Source organism: Anabrus simplex, chromosome 2 (genome assembly GCF_040414725.1).
Source record: "Anabrus simplex isolate iqAnaSimp1 chromosome 2, ASM4041472v1, whole genome shotgun sequence".
Lineage (NCBI taxonomy): Eukaryota > Metazoa > Arthropoda > Insecta > Orthoptera > Tettigoniidae > Anabrus > Anabrus simplex.
Window position 1 is genome coordinate 312328835 of NC_090266.1, and position 25090 is coordinate 312353924.

General features: G+C 39.3%; 1 protein-coding gene across 4 annotated transcripts in view; it reads left to right on the forward strand.

The window, feature by feature from the left end:
* Magi (membrane associated guanylate kinase, WW and PDZ domain containing protein magi) overlaps positions 1-25090 on the forward strand; it is a 670891-nt gene that overhangs the window by 171263 nt on the left and 474538 nt on the right. For all 4 annotated transcript variants that reach the window (XM_068226155.1, XM_067140637.2, XM_068226156.1 and 1 more), the window contains one exon: positions 22641-22797. In XM_068226155.1, the coding sequence (XP_068082256.1) occupies positions 22641-22797 (157 nt within the window). The remainder of the gene's footprint in view (positions 1-22640; positions 22798-25090) is intronic.

Genomic DNA, 25090 nt, shown 5'->3' on the forward strand with positions numbered 1-25090 from the left:
ACTTTACAAGGAAGAGAAAAACTTACTTCTGATTTGGCTCAGACTGTACTTAGCTTTCATAGCAAGTTAAAGCTTTTTAGGAAAGACATTCAGACTAAAATATTTTCTCACCTCAAATGTTTGAATAAAATTACTGAAAGCCTTCCTGACGTTCAGGTGGAAACAGAAGATTACACGAGTAAAATGTCTGGCCTTGCTGAAAAAATCAGTGGCAGATTTAATGACTTGAGATCACTTAAACCTTAATTTTAATTCCTGGAAAATCCTTTTGCTGTTGATGTTGTGGGGGATGGCTGTCCTGTTTCATCACCAATAACAAACGATACTTAGCTGTAGACTTGGAGCACTAGAACTGCAAGAGTAGTACAAGGGACTAAAAGGACCCAAACGAAGTATCCATAGAATTTTGGAAGAATGTTACAGAAGAAAAATATCCACTAACAAAAGAGTGTGCCAAGAGACTCACCTCAATCTTTGGGACTACTTATGTGTGTGAATCACTGTACTCAACGCTTAAATTTCTTAAATCTAAATATCGATCTGAACTAACTAATGAGCATTTAAGTGAACTTGTGCGAACTGAGCTTACCAATTATCAGGCAGATTTCAAAAAACAACAAAAACGAACACTCGAGAAAGCAATTCACAGAAGTAAAATCTAATTCCTTGGTGTGTACATGAACAATAATGTTCTGTGTAGTATAGAAAATAAATGTTCCTTCATTTGTTATAGAATGAAATCCCGTCTTCATTTTATGAACCATTTTCTAAACATGCTCCCATTTTTGTCTTCTAATTCTGCGGCTCCCAGAATTAAGGCGGTGGCTACCCGTGGTATATAGGATATCCCCTCACAGCAACTCGTGTGGACGTATTTGTTGCTTTCATTATACTGTAGGTCGACTGCTAATCCCACGTCGTTCCACCTGGATCTTCAGAGGGCAACTGGAGTCAGTGTGTTGGATCAGATGATGGAATATCATCTGCATGACGGGGGGTTGATATTAAGGAAGCCTGTTCCACAAGCTCCTCTTGACCCCTTTTCACATTCAAGTGAAAAATACCATAACTCAAACACATGCCATGAATAATAAGGTTAAACTTGTCCCAGATATAGAGTTCTTCTGCAACTGTGCACCAACACATGCACTTAATATTTAATCACTTCAAAATTGGGCTTGCATGCTTAGCACCCCTCTGGCTCGTTTTGTTTGTTTATTCAACTTGAGAATGAATACGCTTCTTTCCTGCACATTTGACATTGCAGTAGAGACAGTAAACTTACACGTCATATTTGTTTCAGAGGAAATTCCTATACTACCTGTACTCACAAATATAATTGGTGAGGCGTATCCTACTATTTACTAACACCAGACTAACAACAAGAAATGAATGAAACTGTGGATCGAAACCACACACAAATGAATCACATGAAATAAAAACCACAGACAAATCAAAGAGCATCACATGTTGTCATATTTTCCGTTCAGAACAATAAGCATGCGTCATTTATTCTAATTCACACACACAATTTCAATGGCAGGATATCAAATAATAAATAACATTTTAAATGACTTGCTCCCTATTCAACATTGGCTCCTGAAAAGAAGTACATGACACAAATAGATAACAGGATAGACTTCTGAGTTTAATCATTAATTCAACATTGGTCCCTGAAGATAAGTACATGACACAAATATAAATCATATCAGTTTTCCCCATGAGGACGATACAAATAACGACGTTGCAGTGTTAAAATCTCAGCGGAAACAACACTAAAATGACATGGAGAAAAATATAAATCTGCTGCTTACAAGAACTCTCCTTGGTGGGTGCAAAATAAATTACCCTCGTCTGACATTTGGTGGAATAACAAGTAATGTAGCAAAACTTTCACAGTTCCTAGCTCGGTACGCTCGCTGTCAACAAATCTTCCAAGGGCAAGTCACATAAATCAATCCATAATGCTGGCCTTTTCTTGAGAAACATGTTCCTCTAAATTCAATAATAAAAATAAGTCTATGCCCTAATATTGTTTAAAATGACATAAAAATAGAGTACGCTGATGTTTCGTCATATATTCTACACAAGATCAGTTGGACCATCTCAAATTCACACTCGCGCATGCTAAATTAAATTCAAATGAATGACTGACTCTGCTTTAATGAAAATTGAAGACTAAAATTAATCTGTAAATTACTCATTTTTATCCATAAATGCGGAAAGTTATTGAACTAACTCGTCTCGCACTCCCCATGAGAAAATAATTATTCTCAAAGATGTCTGAACCCTCGTAATCTGATCCTTGAACTTGAAATTGCATCTCCAATAGTTAAGAAACAATAACCCTGTAATAAAATCTGCCAACATGATCACGATGCCACAGAATAAACCATATCCACACTTAGAAGATGAAAGGGATGACACTATCAATGGCATGGATCACAACTCCTCCAACATGCATTCTCACTCATGCCGTCATGCATATTGATACAGCTGTGTAATGGACTAGTATAACTTGGAAACAACTATCTAAACCCATGGATAAATAGTGAAAATACTTAGCTCGATTAGGTAGTGGATTTATTATTATTATTATTATTATTATTATTATTATTATTATTATTATTATTATTATTGCTTGTGAGGTGCGACTGTATATGATGGTATTTTGGTTTATGAAGTTGTTTACGTCTATTATTATTATTATTAATATTATTACTATTATTATTATTTTTTGCTATTTACTTTACGTCGCACTGACACAGATAAGTCTTATGGCGACGATGGGACAGGAGAGGGCTAGGAGTGGGTAGGAAGCGGCTGTGGCCTTAATTAGGGTACAGACCCGGCATTTGCCTGGTGTGAAAATAGGAAACCACAGAAAACCATCTTCAGGGCTGCTGACAGTGGGGTTCGAACCCACTATCTCCCAGTACTGGATACTGGCCGCACTTAAGCAACTGCAGCTAATGAGCTCGGTATTATTTCAAAAGACATTAATTTCCTTAAAGAATGTATTAAGCTAAATTTAGTACCTAAATTCTTGAGACCACTGCAAAGGAAAAGCATTCCGTTTCAAAACTCGACTATCACCCAAAACAAAGTCAACAACATCTGGTTGAAGGACGAGATTAAACAACTATACAGGAAAAAATCATTCTTAAATTTACAGCTTTATCGAACTCATTTAACCCTTGCACAACACTTATCCCCTCTTGAATGGCAATCTTTCCTAAGACATACTGACAATAAATTAACCAACGTACTAGAAAAGAAACAAGATACATTAAACCTCAAACTAGCCCATCTGAAGGGAACCAAACCAAGCACATCAAACCACAATAAGAACAATAATACTACATCCATTATTTCAAACAACACCCCTACTACCATCAATTTGTCTGACACCACTTTCTCTGACATAGAAATGAACCTCCTAAACAGAGGCCTAAAACACAATTGGCCTAACCCCAATACTATCGATGACCTAACCACCACTATTGCAGAAGTAGAATCCAACATTAGTAAACAGATCACCACAGAGAAACCAAATGACGTCAGACACGAAATAAAAAAGAAACTGCCCTCCCTAGTTAATGAGTTAAAAACCAACAAAAACACTACCCTCTCAAAACAAATCCATGCTTTAAAGACCAAAATAAACACCAATAACGTTATAGTAACGAAAGCCGACAAAGGTAACACAACTGTACTCATGAACAAACAACATCAAAAAAACTGAAGAATTATTTTCCGACACAACCTACACTACCATCAACAAGGATCCTATACCAAAAGTACAACGCAACTTGAAAACCCTTCTCAAAAATTCAACTTTCCTCTTAAATGACCATGAAATCTTTAAACTAGTCAACATGAATCCAACTTTACCCACAGCCAAGTCCTTACCCAAAACCTACAAAAAAGACATCCCCATCCGACCAATTATCAACAGTAGAGTCAGTCCAACATACAAAACTTCAAGATTTCTACACTACTTTCTCAAAAAACACTACAAATTCAACAACAAAAACCCCATTAAGAACTCAATTGACCTATGTCAAACCCTGAATAAATTTACACTGCAACCAAACCACATTCTATGTTCCTTTGACATCACCAACATGTATCCGAACATCCCAGTTCTCGAAACCATCAACATCATAAAAAACAACCTCTCCAAACACAGTGGACTAAGCAAAATAGAAATTGATGAGTTCATTAAAATATTAACCTTTATATTGAACAATAATTACTTCACGTTCAACAACAAGATTTACCATCAAAAGGGCTTAGCTATGGGAGACCCTATTTCTGGCATTCTAGCGAACATCTATATGGACAACTTAGAACACAACAAAATTATAAATTCCATCAATGGCATTCATCTTTGGCTCCGCTATGTCGACGACACACTAGTAATCATCGATAAACAGTGCAACAACAGCGACAACATCCTCACATTCCTAAACACTTTAGACAACAACATAAAATTCACAAAAGAAGACGAGGACAACGGCTCCATCAATTTTTTAGACATCAACATCACACGAATGGACAACGCATTTGAGTTTCGAATACACAGAAAACCCTCCTTCACGCCACTAACAATAAACAATAATTCCTTACACCCAAACTCCCATAAACAAGCCCCTTACTACAGTTTAATATACAGAGCTTTAAAAATTCCCCTTTCACCTACCAATCTGAAAAAAGAACTTGATTACATAACAGATATTGCCAAGTTCAATGGCTTCAACACCAACATGATCAACAAGATCATCAACAAAGTAAAACTAAAATTAACAACAAATCTTTCCCCAATAACACCCAATAAACACAAATACGCAACTTTCACATACACTAATCCAATCATCCACCAGATAGCCAACCCCCTAAAAAAAGCACGAAGTCAGCATTGCTTTCAAAACGCAGAACACGAACCAGAACATATTTTTCAACCAGAACTCTGTCAACCCAAGAAAAAACCACTACGCGGGCTCAGGTATTTACAGAATCACCTGTTCACAATGCAACTCCTCGTACATCGGACAAACTGGTCGAAGCTTCCAAACCCGTTATTTAGAACACTACAATGCCCAAAAACATAATAAATTTTCCGCAATGAGCACCCACATGAGGGACACTGGCCACCACTTCACCACAATAGAACAAGACTTAACAATCCTAAAAAAAGTCGAGAAAGGCAAACTAATGACTGAGTTTGAGAACCTATACATCTTCTAGACCAACACTTCAACAAAGATAAAAACCTCAACGAGATAATAGATTTAAAAAACCCCCTTTATGAACAAATTCCCACCTTACTACAAAAAATAAATTTTCAAGGCAACAACTTGTCTAAAATCTTCAATACCACATTAACTAACTCACCCAGCACGTCGACAATTACCCCCCTACCCCCCACCTCCCCCTTTCCGACCAATTCCCCCACACACAACGACAGCAAGCCCACACATCCTCCCACCCAAGCACCTCCCCCTCCACCACGACCCCACCGATACAACACGAGAAATAAGAACCACTCGACCTTCAAAAACAATACAACACCCAACACAAGCAAATAACATTCATCACATTAACAAATAGGCATCAATATTATCCGCGTAACTTTCGGTTCCTTATACCCCCCCCCCCCCTCTTTTTATAATACCAACACTACATCAACCTGCACTCCCAATACACAACAAGCTCGCCCCTCCACTCTACCTTCCTCTATTCTGACAGCTCACCTTTGCGCATGACTACGCCCATGCCCCTCCCCCCCAAAGCTCTCCACCCCTCCCGCCGCCAATGCTAACCGCATGTGCGTATTACCGACTGAGCCTCCTTCATAGTCCACCAATACTCATCAACAATTACCTCTCAGCGACACATCAGGTATGTAACATAACATTCACTCTTCATTACTTACCATAAACCTTTCTTACACACTAACTAATACTATTAACATCTCAATTACAGATAACTTCCACTTCATACAATACAACTTTCAACAACACGCCGGAACCCAGCGCACATAGGCACAAATATGGCGTGCCACTACGGCTCCTCTTCGCAGTCAGAATGAGAAGATGCCTCACCCCAGCTTTAACGCTCTGACTCTGCAGTTGCCGTATACATTCTAATCTCTCCACAGCAGTTCACAAATCAAGCTACTCTATTCTATCTCACCAGACCAGTAAAGAACAATAACTCCATCCCGACGTCCGCTATACTTTATTCCACGGAACAATATCAATTTGTCTCACCGGCATTTCACACCGATGTCTTCACGTCACATTCGATGCTACAGAAGTCAACTAAAAGAATAAGCGAAAGTTTCAACCCGCAACATTTTCCCAATTAGCAATTACCCACGAATAACTGTCACCATTGTTGCCGTTCAAACGCACCGAATACCCATGAATCTCCATCCACACTGACCAGTCTCCGTACTGATCTCGGCGCTGCAACTGGAAAACTTTCAGCTTGATGCCTATAAAACCTCATTTGGCTATGAAATATTTCCCTACCCCCGGTGATTTTAACTAAAATAAACTGCTCTACATATTTCTGAAATGTCAATGCTAAATCCTTCTTCCAACCTCTAAAACATCAGGACGCACTTGGTACTGAAAAAAATATTTTATCCTTGCACACCAGCTGCTCTTGTGTAATTATGTATATAATTGTAATTCTCAACTATTCAATTAGATAATGTAATTACTATATAGTTACCAACTATTGACATTAGTTTTTATTACAAGCATTTACGCTGAATGTTATAATGTAAATATTTTAAAACTTTATCTCAACTGTTCAATTGAACAATGGAAATACTATATAGTTACCAACCTTTGACATTAATTTTTGGTTACAAACATTAACGCCGAACACTACACCCTTTCTCCCTTAATTGTTATAATGTAAATATTTTTAAACTTTTTTTTTTTTCCTATGATTGCGTCAACTGTTTCTCCAGAACACCACTGCCAAACTCTACTATGTTAATTTTAGGCATTGATGCTGACTTTTCATCTATAAACCTATATGTTCAACCATCACTTTTGTACAACTATTTCCCATACTTAATTTTTGTAATTGTATTAATAATATGTATTAATTTGTACATGTCAACTACTAACCAGTTAGCTGATTTTTTACCTTGAGGTGATATTTTGACTGATGATGCCTTCAATGAAGGGCGAAACATGTCTCAAGTGGAATCAATAATAAATTCCTAATTTATAAAATTTATATGTATTGAATAGGTGGAAAAAACAAACCTTTTAGCATCCTACATTATTATTTACGTAATTATGTATGGCAGGTTGTCAGTACGGACTTTATTTGTTATAAATCGTGGTCATATAATTTATTATTTGTGTGTTGTATGATCTGTCTTGTGTAACAAAGCACGTGAGGTTATGTCACGATACTTCTGCTGTATGTTTATTAATACGACTTTATTTAATATAAGAGCACGTAATTAACAGTATATAATTTGTTATTACCTGTAAATATGATGTATAAATCCGATGTAATGTTGTGTAACCCAGGGTAAGGGTCTAGAACAACGCACCTCTGTCACTCGAGCTTTACAGCATGTTATATTCATTTGTATATAGGTTATTGGAGACTCGCGAAGATATAAGAAACCTGTTGTGTCATACTTTTCTGGAAGCCTGGCCAGGCAAGGTATATAAAAGATGGTCTTGAGTTTTTTAGTGGAGTTGATAGTGGGTGTCGGTAGTCGAGTTAAGTATGTGAACTCGTGTTGTGGTTTTGCCGTTGAAGTGGTTATGTTGTGTTGGTACCACATGTGATCTTGTCAAGTATTACGTAGTTGGTTGACATGCTAATGTGGTAGTCGATTGAGTTCAAGATGGTGGTAAATTTGAAGTGCATTTATTAATGTGTATATAATTTGTAAATAAATCAATGTACACAATCGACAGCATGCCATGTGTGCGCCTTTGTGAATATGATAATATTCATAGGAAAATTTAACCGCATGTCCTTTTCACTCTATGAATACTGATCGAAATTTATGGCAGTCGCCCAGATGGCAGATTCCCTATCTGTTGTTTTCTTAAATGGCTTCAAAGAAATTCTAAATTTATTGAACATCACTCCCTTGGTAAGTTATTCCAATCCCTAACTCCCCTTTCTATAAATGAATATTTGCCCCAATTTGTCCTCTTGAATTCCAACTTTATCTTCATATTGTGATCTTTCCTACTTTTAAAGATGCCACTCAAACTTATTCTTCTACTAATGTCATTCCATGCTATCTCTCCGCTGACAGTTCGGAACATACCACTTATTACATGTGATAAAAATTATTTTTGGGTCTGTATTGAAAGTATTTGTATTAAATAACACTAGAATGTTTATATTGTTCTCCCACCTATTCAATACAATACAATCTTAAAAGTTACGACTTTGTCCTTATCAAAATATTAACGTAAAATTAATACATTGGATGGTACGACACGCCCTTTGACAATCAAATGGAATGTGCTTTCTGATTTTCATCTTCATTATAATATCTTTTAATATCAGTGTTGTAATCTTCAAATGATTGTCATGCTTTTAGACTCAAATATTAACACAATGTTGTTAATTAATAGTATACCACATTTTATTTTGTATTAGTTGTTTAATGATCTCCAGTCCATTTTACAAGATATAGTTTTTAACAGTATTCATAAGTCATTCCCAGTCAGGTACCTGATCTATTCATAAGGTAAAAAATGGCTGATGATGCCTACTATTGACAGGCGAAACATGTACCATCCAACGTATTAATTTTATGCTAATATTTTGATAAGGACAAAGTCCTAACTTTTAAGATTGTATTGTATTGAATAGGTGGGAGAACAATATAAACATTCTAGTGTTATTTAATACATACCACTTAGTTGAGGAGCTCGTCTTCTTTCTCCCAATTCTTCCCAGCCCAAACTTTGCAACATTTTTATAAGGATACTCTTTTTTTAGAAATCACCCAGAACAAATCGAGCTGCTTTTCTTTTTGGATTTTTCCAGTTCTTGAATCAGGTAATCCTGGTGAATGTCTGATCCACTGGAACCATACTCTAGTTGGGGTCTTACAAGAGACTTATGTGCCCTCTCCTTTACTTCTTTACCACAACCCCTAAACACCCCCATAACCATGTGCAGAGATCTGTACCCTTTATTTACAATCCCGTTTATGTGATTACCCCAATGAAGATCTTTCCTTATATTAACACCTAGATACTTACAATGATCCCCAAAAGGAACTTTCACCCCATCAACGCAGTAATTAAAACTGAGAGGACTTTTCCTATTTGTGAAACTCACAACTTGACTTTTAACCCCATTTATCAACATACCATTGCCTGCTGTCCATCTCACAACATTATCGAGGTCACGTTGCAGTTGCTCACAATCTTGTTACTTATTGATTACTCTGTACAGAATAACATCATCTGCAAAAACCCTTACCTCTGATTCCACTTTGTTACTCATATCATTTAGAGATATATAAGAAAACATAAAGGTGCAATAATACTTCCTTTAGGAACTCCCCTCTTAATTATAGCAGGGTCAGATAAAGCTTTGCCTACTCTCATTCTCTGAGATCTATTTTCTAGAAATATAGCAACCCATTCAGTCACTCTTTTGTCTAGTCCAATTGCACTCATTTTTGCCAGTAGTCTCCCATGATCCACCCTATCAGATGCTGTAGATAGGTCAATCGCAATACAGTCCATTTGACCTCCTGAATCCAAGATATCTGCTATATCTTGCTGGAATCCTACAAGTTGAGCTTCAGTTGAATAACCTTTCCTAAAACATTCTTCTATCGAACCAGCCTTCTATCAAACCAGTTATTAATTTCACAAACATGTCTAATATAATCAGAAAGAATGCCTTCCCAAAGCTTACATGCAATGCATGTCAAACTTACTGGCCTGTAATTTTCAGCTTTATGTCTATCACCCTTTCCTTTATACACAGGGGCTAGTGTAGCAACTCGCCATTCATTTGGTATAGCTCCGTCAAGCAAACAATAATCAAATAAGTACTTAAGATATGGTACTATGTCCCAACCCATTGTCTTTAGTATATCCCCAGAAATCTTATCAATTCCAGCCGCTTTTCTAGCCTTCAACTTTTGTATCCTATTGTAAATGTCATTTATGTAAATTTGAATACTTCTTTCGCATTAGTCTCCTCCTCTGTCTGGATATTATCCTTGTAACCAACAATCTTTACATACTGTCGACTGAATACTTCTGCCTTTTGGCCTATGCCAAGCAGGCATCAATTTTTGGTAAGAGACAAAGTCTCTCATAGTGCATTGGCACGGCTGGTGGCTCCAAGTGGCCTATGCAGTGGCCTCCATGGTATGCACTAGCCAGCGTCTTGGTAGGTACCAACTGATGAGCCCAACCTAGCACATAATATCCAATAACGGACCATTTATATTGGTATTATAAATTTACTCATTCGGGACAAATATTTCAGATTCCCTATGGGAATCAACATCGATATCACATATCAATTAGTCAAGCAACTCATCTCCTTTCTCCCAAGCCTTCCCAGCTCAAACTTTACAACATATTTGTAATACTACTGTTTTGTTGGAAATCGCCCAGAAGAAATCTAACTGCTTTTGTTGGGATGTTTTCCAGTTCTTGAATGAAGTAATCCTGGTGAGGGTCCCATACATTGAAACCGTACTCTAATAATAATGTTTTTTGCTTTACGTCACACTAACGACTTTTATACGGTTTCCGGAGACGCCGAGGTGCCAGAATTTTGTCCTGCAGGAGTTCTTTTACGTGCCAGTAAATCTACCGACACGAGGCTGACGTATTTGAGCACCTTCAAATACTACCGGACTGAGCCAGGTTCGAACCTGCCAAGTTGGGGTCAGAAGGCCAGCGCCTCAACCGTCTGAGCCACTTAGCCGGGCGAACCATACTCTAGTTGGGGTCTTATCAGAGACTTATATACTCTCTTTTTTATTTGTTAATTCACTTACTTACTTACTTACTTACTTACTTACTTGTCTTTAGTGGTGGCGAAGTTAGGACTCATGGTCCTCTCTTACACTTAACCACATAATTGTAGAGAAAAATTGTGGAGAATATTATATATTTTAAAATAAACTAATTTGCTATATAAATTCAAAATAAATGCAACATAATTATACCAATATGTACATACCATTTGTCAAAGTACTAAACAAAATTTAATAAAAACTAAGGTTAAATTAATTTTAAAGAAAATTAACTAAATCAATCAAAAAAACACACACACACACACACGAGCGAGTTGGTGTATGCATCTAAGAGGTACCTTTTGCAGGAAGACTTGAAACACTCTAGTGAGTTATTGCTGTGGATGTTATTTGGAACAGAGTTCCATAATCTAGTTCCCGTCGCAATAAATGGTGGATTATAGGTAGCTGACCTGCTAAAGGGAATGACAAGTGTAGTAACAGACCTTGTATTATACTGGTGAAAATAGGAAAGGAATGTAAAGCTTGATGACAGATACTGGGGAGTTCTCCCAGTTTGCACTCTGAACACCAACATGGCTACATGAAGATTTCTTAGTTCATCAAATTTCAGGAGGGAAAGTTGCTTGTAATAAGGTGTGACATGAGTGTCGTAGCATAACAAAAATATAAATCTGATGCGGGAATTTGTGGTCCTTCGTAGCTTTCTAATTTGTTCTTTCGTAGTATCTGTGAATCCAGCATCACAGTAATAGAATAAAGGGAGATCTAATGATTTTATAAGCCTGACTATCATATTTAATGGTAAAATGTTACAGTGGTATTTCAGAAGATGGAGTGTGGCATATACTCTGTTACAGATACGTGTGACATGTTCGTTCTAATTTAGGTTTTAATTTATAACAACACGAAGATTATTTACCGAACTTTCATATAGAATTTTGGTACCAGATAGAGTGAGTGAAGGGATATCTAAGGACTTCGTCATGTTTATTAATTTTGATTGTCCAACTATAATGGCTTTTGTCTTGGAGGTTTTATTAATAGAGTTTTCACAAGCATATGATGATATATTTTTAAGTCAACATTCATTCTGTCAGTTGCTATACGAATAACTCCCAGTTTTGTGTGATAATATATTTCAAGGTCATCCACGTATATATAATCTCAATATTTCAATCAAGATACTATGTCGTTCATGCACAGTAGAAAAAGCAATGGTCCAGGCACAGAACCTTGAGGTACTCCCGTGTGTTTTATTGCCCATTGAGAAGTCTTGTTACTTATAACGACTTGTCTGCGGTTTGTGAGGTAAGAGCTAGAGAGTTGTAAAGCAGTCTGATTTAGATAAAGGGATTTTAACCCTTATGCTATCAAGGTAACGGTCTATCTGTACCCATGGGTCCTGCAAAAACTGACATGGTAACGATCCATCGTTACCGTCTTTGTTGTTATTTCGTTATTTACATGCCAAATAGCAGCATTTTGCACGAAATAAGAGTACAGTTTTAACTCAACGTTATACTCAGCTCCCATGGAGCGGATGTCTCGCCCTTAGCTGAGTTCTGACATTGCTTCCACTTACTTATGCCAGGCTCCTTACTTTCATCTATCCTGTTCGACCTTCCTTAGTCAACTCTTGTTCTTTTCCGACCCCAATGGTATTAGATCATTCGAGGCCTAGGGAGTCTTTCATTTTCCCGCTCTTTGTGGCCCTTGCCTTTCTTCGTCCGCTACTTCATTTTTCAAAGTGACGGATCCCTTCCTTTTTTTCTTCTTTCTCTCTCTCTCTCTACCCCCTGTGGGTGGGGGACGCAGGCGAAGGATACACCCACGGTATCCCCTGCCTGTCGTAAGGGGAGACTGAAAGGGGCAACCAAGGAATGATCGAATTAGAACCATGAGACTACTTGTAATTAGTAACACGACGCGGGGAACACCATGAGTCCCTTTTACTTGTGCGTAGTACCACTATGTTAGGTACAAAATAGGTTGGTGATTAGTAGCAGCAGAGTGCGCTGCGGCTTTTACAGTACCTGTGATTAGTACCACTATATGAACGACACCATGGTTCTGGCTTGCCTATGATTAGTAGCTACTATATGAGGAACACCACAGGATAGTAGGAGTCCCTGTGGTTAGTACACTTATGTGATGAACACCATAGGGTTGCGTTGCCTGTAAATTGTGCCACAATATGCAAAACACCATAGGTCTGTGTTACATGTGCAAATTTCATTATCTCTGAGTAATACCATAGTGTGTGGAATATCGCAAGTCTGCGCTACTTTTGATTAGTACTGCAACATGACAAATATGATGGTTCTACTTTCCTAGCGATAAGTACCATTATGAGGGGCCGATGACTTGGATTTTGGACCCCTTTAGGCGACAAGGATCATTGATTCAGTATTGTGCTATAGAAGCAGTCCCTTGGTCAGTAATACTATTGTTTTACGTCAGTTTCTGTGAATGTGAGGCATTGCGGGTCGGATCCACTGATTGTTTTAAATTCATATCAATCCATTCATTCTTCATCCTCGTGTTTTGAATTCTGGTCAGTGGAGGATTTTGGACTTCTAATTTGTCATTACATTTTGTCTCATTTCGTACCATTAGGGGCTGATGACCTTGGTGTTAGGCCCCTTTAAACAACAACCAGCATCATCATCTGTTTACAACTGATATAGTCTCTACAGTATAAAGCTACTCCTCCTCTCCTGTCAACTCTTGTCATGCCTGTATAGATGATATCCGTTTATATCAACCATGCTACTAGGAATGGTCTTCCATAACAAAGTTTCACTCACTCCAGCAACATGCACGTTGCTGTCTTGAAGGGGAGCTCCAAGCTCATCAATATGGGCAGGGACAGACTGAATTTGTATTAATGCAGTTCAAAGAATGGGGTTTAGTCATAAATACATTTTCTAGCGTGTTATAGGTCTTTTCTGCTCTGATGGCGGGCAGCCTACATGCTGTGAGGGGAAGTGGAGTGCGGGCAGTATGTTGCTTCCCAATCAGACAAAAGATCGCCTAGTGGTGGCACTGAGAACTACTCAGTCGCCCGGGGAATTTGCCACGCTCACTTCGCTCTACGAACTGCTGTGTTGCCGGGTAGTCTTACAGTGTGCGTGTAGGTATTACAAAGAGATTGTTTGACGAGTTTGTTTTAGGAATATTCATGTTTTATGAGTAAATATTGCCGTGTCCGTTACTGCATTCTTTGATTAGCGTGTTCGTGGCATGTGATGTGACGATAGTTTTTTGTATTGTATTGTTTCTATTTGCTTCGCTATGTTGTTGTATGTAATAACTGCACTATATATCTTACAGTGGCAAAGAGGAAGGTGATAAGGAGCCAGGGTAGGAAAATGGTTAGCAATGTTCATGAATATTTTCAAAAGGAAGCAGAAAACAATGGTCCTTTAGTCAGTGTGTATAAAGTGCTGTAGAGAGTGTCGGAAGCTTGTCAAGTTAGTACTGAACTGTTTAGCGTAGTGTAAAGGAAGGAAAAGACAGTACCCAGTCATCTTTTCGCATCTCATTTCAATCACCGCGCAAACGAATCAAAAGGAACTGTATAACAAAGGCGATCGACGAATTCCATAAAGATGTAATAAGAACTCTACTCAGTTATTACGTATTTACCTGACACTGAACAAATTACGTGGTGATTTAGGAAGAGAGATAAAATTTAAATAAGGGGGGTTACTTCATTGTGGAGCATACTGAGGTCTATGTGGTTCAAGTATAAAAAAAGAATGACGGGAGAAGACTTTAATGGGGAAAGCCGACCGATCTAGTAACAGCCAGACCGAGCTCGATAGCTGCAATCGCTTAAGTGCGGCCAGTATCCAGTATTTGGGAAATAGTAGGTTCGAACCCTACTGTCGGCAGCTCTGAAAATGTTTTTCCGTGGTTTCCCATTTTCACACCAGGCAAGTGCTGGGGGCTGTACCTTAATTAAGGCCACGGCCGCTTCATTCCCACCCCTAGCCCTTTCCTGTCCCATCGTTGCCATAAGACCTATCTGTCGGTGCGACGTAAAGCAAAAAAAAAAAAAAAAAAGTAACAGCCACAGTAACGTTTTTGAGAAAAATGCATCTTCTGATAAATAAGAATTCTTCACCTCATATATTTTATTTAGATGAGTTTTTACATTCATCAGAATTCCGCTCCAGTGAAAATCTGGCAAGATAAAGAGGGTACAGGAGGTTTGAAATATCCTGTGGGGAAGGTGGATGAATTATTGTCACATAGGTTCCAGTCACACTGATTTTCTACACAAATGTAAATTGGTTTTCAGGCCAAAGGTGAAATGGACCAGTGATGACTACTACACTGATATGAACGCTATGGTTTTTAGAGAGTGGTTTTTGAAGTTTTTAGACGCTCTTGACGGAAGGAACATCAAAGACGCAGTGATTGTGTTGGACAATGCCAGCTACCATTCGGTACAGCTAGAATGAATCCCTACAATGGACGCACGAAAAGCTGATATTATATCGTGGTTATCCGCTAGGAATATTCCTCATGACAGCAATCACAACAGAGTTGAACTGTTGTCTTTTGTGAAACTAGTCAAGCCAAAGGCAAAAATGTATAAAATTGACTCACTTGCTGTCAGAATGGGTCATACCGTTGTTCTCCTGCCACCCTATCACTGTCAATATAACCCCATAGAGCTTTTTTGGGGAAACGTTAAAACAGCTGTAGGGAAAAGGAACAAAATGTTCAAACTAGGTGATGTCCAATCTTTAATGGAAGAGTAGCTGGTTAAAGTAACCGAACAGGAGTTGAAGGCTTGTGTGTCACGTACTGAAAAATTTCAAGAGGACGATTTCAGAAGTGTTCGTGGTATTGAACACAGTCAGGGATGATATCATAAATTTGCGAGATGATAGCCACCGCGAGGAGTCGAGTGACGAGGATATTTCCGGTGACAGTGTCGGAGTGCTGTAACACGGATACTTCAGCTGGAATAAGGTAAGGTGAAGTAAGAAAATAAGAAAGTAATAAAATGTGTTGTGTAACTCTGTAATTTAGAACAAATTTTTTTCGGTCTGTTGTCAATGCACTTGCTATATGCATTATTAATTAACTCGTATCATACTACATCGAAGATATAATAAAATAATAAAAGCAAATGAATAAATAAAAATAAAATAAATAAATAAAAATAATAAAATTCATCCACAGGCCATACTCGAACTATAGCAAACGAAGCTCTGTATTTCAGAGTTATGTGGATTTCAACACAACTTTAATGTGCACGCGAGCACTCTTGGCAACGTTGTAATGGCGGCCTCTGTCTCTTTCCCTTAACGCCCTCTCACGTCGTGCTGGATTGGTCGGCTCCAAGCTCCCCGTTTCCCCTGACAGCATGTAGGCTGCCCGCCATCCCAGCAGAAAAGACCTATACAAAGCGACGGGAGGGAATGGAGCAAGTCCTGCGAGGGTGGGGAAGGGGAAGGAGCATATCCACTGTCTAGCTGAAGGTCATTGCTGCACTTTGGGGGAGTATAACAGTACTCTAATAAAGGCATTAGCCAGGAGAGAAAGCATGTTTCTTACCTTCGTATCTCTATAGATATATTGCCAACTTGCACTTGCACTAAAACACTCACAAAACATAAAAATTAACTGAGTTAAGGCACACGCACTATAATATAAACCTATCCTAGGATTACTACAATATAATACAGCCATTGTGGACTAATTAGTTCATCTCAGCACCAAGGCTATGTAGAACAGAATCTAGTTCAGCAGGTGTATTCACAAAATATTTTTTACCGCCACAATCTATTAAAATCACACAACCATCTTGTGACTAAGCTCGCCTCTGCATACATTCCCTGGCTTTGTGTAGCATCTCCTTCCTCGTCGGAGTAGGAGCCTCTGTTAATAACAGTTGAGTACCCTTTAGAACCTGCTTAGCACGCCACACAGATTCATGCTCATGGTACCTAACAATTTTCACTATAATACGTATTTTCCCATTAGCCACTGCGTCTGCCATTGTCCTTCTACGACCTCTAAGTCTGTAACACCTGTCAATGCTGGCCATTGTGAGTTCTTTGTTCAGTTTCTCCTTCTCCTTCTCCTTAGAACCTTTACAGCTGTATTCTAATTAGGACACTCACTAACACCGTGAAAAAGGCAATTCCTCCTGGAGTATTGCTCTTGAGCGTCCAGAATATCGTCTTGCTGGTTACATTTCAGCTGAAGTGCTGAGTGTTCTTGCTTGATGGTTTCAAGCTCAGCACTTATAGATGCCTGAATTCACGGTAGTCCGAGTGCAGAGCGTCCAATTGTTCCATGCGGTTGGTGTCCCTGCCTGCAGCCAAGTTTGCTTGTTCCAGTCGTTTCAGAAACTCATTCATTCATTCGTTCATTCATTCACTTTTCAAATGAAGATACCTTCTACTGTACTTCCTTCAGAGCCATGATGTTCACTCAGGACGGTGCCGTTACACTTATCAACAATCACTATCACTTGCAATACTAATTGATAGATTACGTGAGGATACAGCTGATGTTAAGCGGAGAACTTCAAAAGTGAACTACACTATGTGCTATCTGTGCGTACATCCTTACTACAACCCCTAAATACCCTCATAACTATGTGCAGAGATCTGTACCCTATATTTGCAGTCATATTTATGTGATTACCCCAATGGAGATCTTTCCCAAACCCTAGGTACTTACAATGATCCCCAAAAGGAACTTTCACCCCAGCAACGCAGCAATTTAAATTAAGAAGACTTTCCCTATTTGTGAAACTCACAGCCTGACTTTCAACCCCGTTAATGATCATAGCATTGCGTATCGTCCATCTCACAACATTGAGATCATTTTGCAGTTGCTCACAATCTTGTAACTTATTTATTACTCTATACAGAATAACCTCATCCGCAAAAAGTCTTCTCTCTGATTCCACTTGTTCACCCATATCATTTATATATATAAGAAAACATTCAGGAATTCCCTTTCTTAATTATTACAGGGTCAGATAAAGATTTGCCTACTGAGCTCGATAGCTGCAGTCGCTTAATTGCGGCAAGTATCCAGTATTGGAGATAGTAGGTTCGAATCCCACTGTCGGCAGCCCTGAAAATGGTTTTACGTGGTTTCCCATTTTCACACCAGGCAAATGCTGGGGCTGTACCTTAATTAAGGCCACGGTCGCTTCCTTCCCACTCCTAGCCCTTTCCTGTCCCATCGTCGCCATAAGACCTATCTGTGTTGGTGCGACGTCAACTAGCAAAACAAAAAAAAAAAAAGATTTGCCTACTCTAATTCTCTGAGTTTCTATCTTCTAGAAATATAGCCACCCATTCAGTCACTCTTTTGTCTAGTCTAGTTGCATTTGATTTTGCCAGTATCCCATGATCTACCCTATCAAATGCCTTAGATAGGTCAATCGCGGTACAGTCCATTTGACCTCCTGAATCCAGGATATCTGCTGTATCTTGCTCTAATCCTACAAGTTGAGCTTTAGTGGAATAACCTTTCCTAAACACGAACTGCTTTTTATCGAACACGCTATAATATAATCAGAAAGAATGCTTTCCCAAAGCTTGCATGCAATGCATGTCAGACTGACTGACCTGTAATTTTCAGCTTTATGTCCATCACCCTTTCCTTTATACACAGCCCATTGTCTTTTTTATATCCCCTGAAACCTTATCAATTCAAGCTGCTTTTCTACTTTTCGACTTTTGTATCTTACTGTAAATGTCATTGTTATAATAAGTAAATTTTAATACATCTCTAGTATTAGTCACCTCTATCTGGAAATTATCCTTCTGACAAAAAATCTGTACATACACTACTGATTGAATACTTCTGCATTTTGAAGATACTCGCATACACATTCCCCTTGTTCATTAATAATTCCTGGAATGTCCTCCTTTGAACCTGTTTCTGCCTTAAAGTACCCATACGTACCCTCCCATTTTTCACTAAGATTTGTATGAACGCCAATTATGCTTGCCATCTTGTTATCCTTTGCCGACTTCTTTGCTAGATTCAATTTCCTCGTAAGTTCCTTCAATTTCTCCTTACTTCCACAGCCATTTCTAACTCTCTTTCTTTCCAACCTGCACCTCCTTCTTAGTCTCTTTACTTCTCCGTTATAATATAGTGGATCTTTACCATTCCTTACCACCCTTAAAGCTACAAACAATTTTTTACATTCCTCATTAATTGCTTTAAACTCATCCCAGAGTCTGTTTACATTTGTATTTACCGTTTTCCACCGATCATAGTTACTTTTTAAAAACTCCCTCATGCCTGTTTTATCAGCCATGTGGTACTGCCTAATAGTCCTACTTTTAAGACCTTCCTTTATATCACATTTATTTTTAACTACAACAAGAACAGTTTCGTGATCAGTAATACCATCTATTACTTTGGTTTCTCTATGGAGATCACCTGGTTTTACCAGCACCACATCCAGAAAATTCTTTCCTCTAGTTGGTAAAATCGATCCTTTTTAGTAGACACATTGAAGACGTCTACGGCGAACATGAGGATGTCAAGAAAACGTGCAATGGTAGTTTGCTTTTGAAGACTCGTGCAGCACTGCAAGCCGATCAGTTGCTTAAGTGCGACCACTTTGGCGAAATCCCCGTCAGAGTGGAGGAGCACAAATCCTTGAATCTGGTTTGCGGAGTCATCTTTCACCGCGACCTTATTTTGAACACTGACGACGAGTTGATGGAAGACACACGTCCGGCGCATTACGCACAAGGTCAACGATGAAAACGTTGCCACTGGTGCCTTCATTGTCTCTTTCAAGTTGTCAGTGTTACCAGAGAAGGTCAAGGTAACAGCTTATCGTTGTGATGTGAGGCCGTACATCCCACCTCCTATGCGATGCTATCAATGCCAGAGATTCGGACATCGGTATCTCGTTCGAATCAGTCTGTGTGTGGTACATGTGGATGAGTAGCTCACGGCGCGGAGGAGTGCACAACTCTGTACAAGTGCAGTAACTGCTCTGGTCTTCATTCTCCTCGGGATCGGAATTGTCCGGCATATCTGAGTGAGAAGAAGATCCAGGAGATCAAGACCCTGGATGGTCTTTCCTACCAGGAAGCGCGCCGTAAGTTTAATTCCACAAATACACCTGTCCGTACACTCGACTACAGCATGATAGCTCAGTCTCTCCCAGGTTCGTCTTTCACGACATTACCCATGATGATCGGTGCGCCCTAGGCGACTGTTGCTCCTCAGAGCAAAGTCACAAAGAGTAAAAGCTCAAAGGGGGGACCACCCCACCTTCGACCACCCAGAAGTCTGTGCCAGCTGGCAGTTCTAAGCCGGCGCAGCAAGGAGGAAAGTATAAGTCTCCCTCCCCTAAGAGTTGGGCGAAAGCGCAAGCGGCATCGTCGACCAGGTCTGGGAAATCATCTCCCAGCCCGTCTAAACTCGTAAAGAAGGCGGCGAAGAAGAACGCCCCTACCGGGCGCTCCCGCACTTCCCCTGCGAAAGGGAAATTATGCCCTCCATCTGGAGGGTATTAGTCTGCGCTAGGATGTACTCCTGCTCCAAAACCTGTGCACTCACCTCGTAGGGGAACTTCCAACTCCCGAAAACCGTCGAAGTTCGGGGCGTCAACCCTGCCGTCTGTCGATGACGGGATGGACATCGAGCTGCCATCTACAGCTACGGATGTAGATGATGATAGTGTTTCGGTTTATGAGCATCTTGTCGCTCACAACCTAACACTCTTTTTATAGTCCACACTATGGCACTGTTACACTGGAATTGTAACTGTTATGACAGGCATCTTGCTGAGCTGTGTCAGCTCATTAGTCAGTTCGCAGCGAGTATCGTTTGTATTCAGGAGACAAACTTCTATCCAGGTCATCATACAGTCTTGATAAATTTCAGACTATACTCGATAGAACGATATTATGCTCATCGGGTGTCCGGTGGCGTTGGTATTTTTGTTCGTTTTGATACCTATAGCGAAATGTTTCCTCTAAGGACACTTTTGTGGTGCGGATACCTCTGCATGTGATAACAACAGTGTGTAACATTTGTTTTCCACCAGGCCAGCCTCTTAACATAATTGATGTCGCTGATCTTATAGATCAGCTTCCTCCTCCCTTTTTTTATTGGCTGATTTTATCGCTCATCACCCCATATGGGGTTCTGAAACGCCTTGCCCCAGGGGAAGGGAGTTGGAAACATTAACAGAGCTGGATTTATGTGTTTTGAACACACGGAGAACCAACTCATTTCAGTGTACGTTACGGCACGTACTCTCTCATAGACTTGCGTCTATGCAGCCGAGGGTTGGTTCTGCTGTTTGGGTGGAATACACATGATGATCTCTGTGACAGTTGACCCTTTTCCCATTATTCTTACTTTGTTGAAACATTAATCCGTCGAGGCTCCTCCACAATGGATTCTTGAACATGCTGATTGGCCAAAGTTCAAATCACTTGCTATCTTTAATGACAAGACCAGGCGGACTGTAGATGGCGATATAACTTATATAACACAAGTTATCCTTGCTGCTGCTGAGGAGTCCATTCCCTCCTTCTCAGGGACTCCTCGCCAAAAACTCGTTCCTTGGTGGAACGAAGAAATTGTAGCAGCCATGAAAGAATGCCGTCGCGCTCATAAACGCTATTGTAGGCAGGCCACTGTGGTCAACTTGGTAACATTTAAAGAACTTCGCGCAAAGTTGCAAATTCTTATTCGCCAAAGTAAGAAAGTCTCATGGAAGAGATATGTCTCGTCTATGACGTCACATACTCCATCTCAAGCGTGGACTAAACTTCGACATATTTCGGGTATCCAAGGTTCATCTTCTGTACCTGGAATTTCCATTGCAGCCAGTATCGTCACTGAACCACTCTCGATTGCTAACCATCTAGCTAGCCATTTCGCGGATGTGCTGGCTCCGGGAATTACCATAGTGTTCTCCTCGCTCTGAAGGAGAAAGGCAGAACGTCATCACCTCAGTTTTGCCATGCATGCTTCAGAGGACTATAATGTGCCCTTTATGGAGTGGGAACTACTTTTGATTAGTATCGCAAATACCATGGTTCTACTTTACTGGCGATAAGTACCATTATGAGGGGCTGTTGACCTGGATTTTCGAGCTCTTTAGACGACATGTATCATCGATTCTGGATTGTGCTTTGAAGACAGTCCCTTGTTCAGTAATACTGTTGTTTTAAGATAGTGCTTGGGAAGGTAGGGCATTGGGGGTCAGAGCCACTGATTGTTAAGTTTATAATCATTGTTCATTTTTTTTTAAATTCTAGTCAATGGATCGATTTTAGGATTATTTTTAACTTTCTGTCTTGTAAGTTTAAACACCAAGCATCATCATAATCATCATTTCCTTTTGTTTCAGATGCAGTGGGGAATATTTATTATTTCATTTCACACACTTTGAATCTTTACATTTATAATTATTTTTTGTTTTGTTTCTACCCAAATGTTAACTTATATTGTATATTCTGCGTCCCATAAGTAATTTTCGATATTTTTTTTTACAAGCTGATTGCTTGTAAAGTGCATGTAATTAGTTCAGGAATGTGATATTTGTGATATTTTATTCTCAGTTAATATATGTTGTATTTTGCAGGGTCTGGAAATATAACCGATCATCTACCAGGGGTTGGTGCTCCTCCTAGTTATTTTCATGCTGGAGAAGGAGTGGATTCATTGAGGTCAGATTTAGGACCTCTTCCTCCAAATTGGGAAAAGGCATATACTGAGCGAGGAGAGGTTTACTTTATCGAGTGAGTTTGCTAAATATTTTATTTTTTGTTCTCTAACATTCATGAAGGCGTGTTGAAAACAGTCTTAACACTGCTAAGATACTTGAAAGCTTTCACTCACTCAATTTTTACTTGACCTATTTCGATGCTGGCTTTTTCCCTTCCTGTACTGGTCACCATGCACTAGGTTATGGAGATATAATGGACTGTACACACTAATGGTTGCAGGTAATACCAGCAATACTTATTTTGATACTTAGCAGTTGATGGGGGGGTGTTCATTTTGGTAGAAATAGATAAATTCTAAAAAATGCAGGATGGTAGTAGATTTTTCCTTGTTCTTCCCAAGATCTCAGGGTGAGCTGTCTACATCAGACTGTCTCCTGTGATAGGTCCACTTGAACTGCAGAAAGAGCATCCAAGAACACATTTCTAACGAGTGGTGTTTAGTCATGACATACTGTATTCTGTTGTCAGCAGTGCACAGTAACAATAATTTAAACAGGTTATGTGTACAGTGGAGAAAACGGCCTGACATTGATAAGTGGCAAAATTATTGATTAGTTCATCTGCTTTTTTCTGATATCTGAAGCCAACTCTTTTCATTTACAACTCAGTTAATTTATAAATGTTAGGTTCTTCAGTCTGCCGAAACTTATTTTGAATAAATAAATTTATAAATTATCTGAGAATGAAATCATATTGTAACAGAATTATACCTGAAAAAGAAAGAACTTAATTAAATTTGAATGACATGTTTAGTTCTTGAAAGATCATCATATTCTATCAAGTCACACTCAAATATATTAGAAATATATAAACGTTAATGTTTATTTCTGTTTATATCACCCACCGAGCTCGATAGCTGCAGTCGCTTAAGTGCGGTCAGTATCCAGTATTCGGGAGATAGTAGGTTCGAACCCTACTGTCGGCAGCCCTGAAAGTCGTTTTGCGTGGTTTCCCATTTTCACACCAGGCAAATGCTGGGGCTGTACCTTAATTAAGGCCACGGCCGCTTCCTTCCCACTCCTAGTCCTCTCCTGTCCCATTGTCGCCATAAGACCTATCTGTGTCGGTGCAACGTAAAGCAACTAGCAAAAAAAAAAAATTATATCCTTATAAACTTTAATTTTGGAACTTACCTTAATGACGTCCTCACTGCTCTCCACTCTAGCACAGAATGGAAGCTATTGCAGTACTGTTACTCTGGCGTTGGTGTAATTCCAGCTGGCTAGTCAGTCCGTTGTCCTTCCGCCATGCCACGCTCACTGCTCTGGTTAGGTCATTGACACACTGTAGTTTACTCTTAGGTGTTTTAGTTCTCCCCTAGTTGTTGTTTTTGTTGTTGCCATCATCATATAAAATTTGTTTTGTAAATTATGGGGGTTCTTAATGGGCATTTAATGGGTTGCCTGTTATACCAGTAATTTTTGGTACGGCATTTTCTGCCTATGCCAACTCTTTTAGAATCGTACTTGCAGTTTTATTATTATTATTATTATTATTATTATTATTATTATTATTATTATTATTATTATTATTATTGCTCTCTTTTTTGAAATCTGGTGTGGAAATTGTTTTTATTGGCCTAAATATATGGCATTGCAGATTTTTACTTGACATTTGAGTTTATTCAAATTGCACTGCCATTTTACACTGCCAGAAATAAATCTTGCAACATCCTCAACTACTGTGTTCAGTGGCACCAGGGTTTAATATGTGCATACCGAGAAGTTGTTGTGTTAGTGATTCATTTGTCGTGGACATCGGCGTTTAGATGATCCTCATGAGACCTGTCTGTGTGCGCTCTGTTTTGACACTGCAGGCAGTAACTTTGCTGAGGTTAGAGGTGAACATTATTTGCAACATTCATTCTAGGGTACAACCATGCCCCGCCGATGAGTATGTGCTGCTGTTGAACATTTGCAGCCATTTTAATTGTTTCACATTTTGGCTTACGGGAAGCTGAATGGACATACCTACGGATTGCTGCACATGTTGGGCACAATGTATTGGTGGTGTGTTGCTGCTTTCAGGAGTGGTCTGTGGAACATTTCCAAACTCGTAGACCAGGCTCTGGACATTAGTGTAGCACAGACGCACGTCAAGATCGACGTATTGTGTGAGCAGTCTTGGTCGACCGAACATCATCCAAAAAATACATCCGGTAACACATTGCACCTGCTGTGTCAACAAGGACCATTGGGAACCATCTGCTTGGAGCAGGATTATGATCGCATGTACCTCTGGACAGGCTACCACTGACACCACAACACCGGTAAGCACGGATACCCTAGTGTCGTGAAAGATTCGA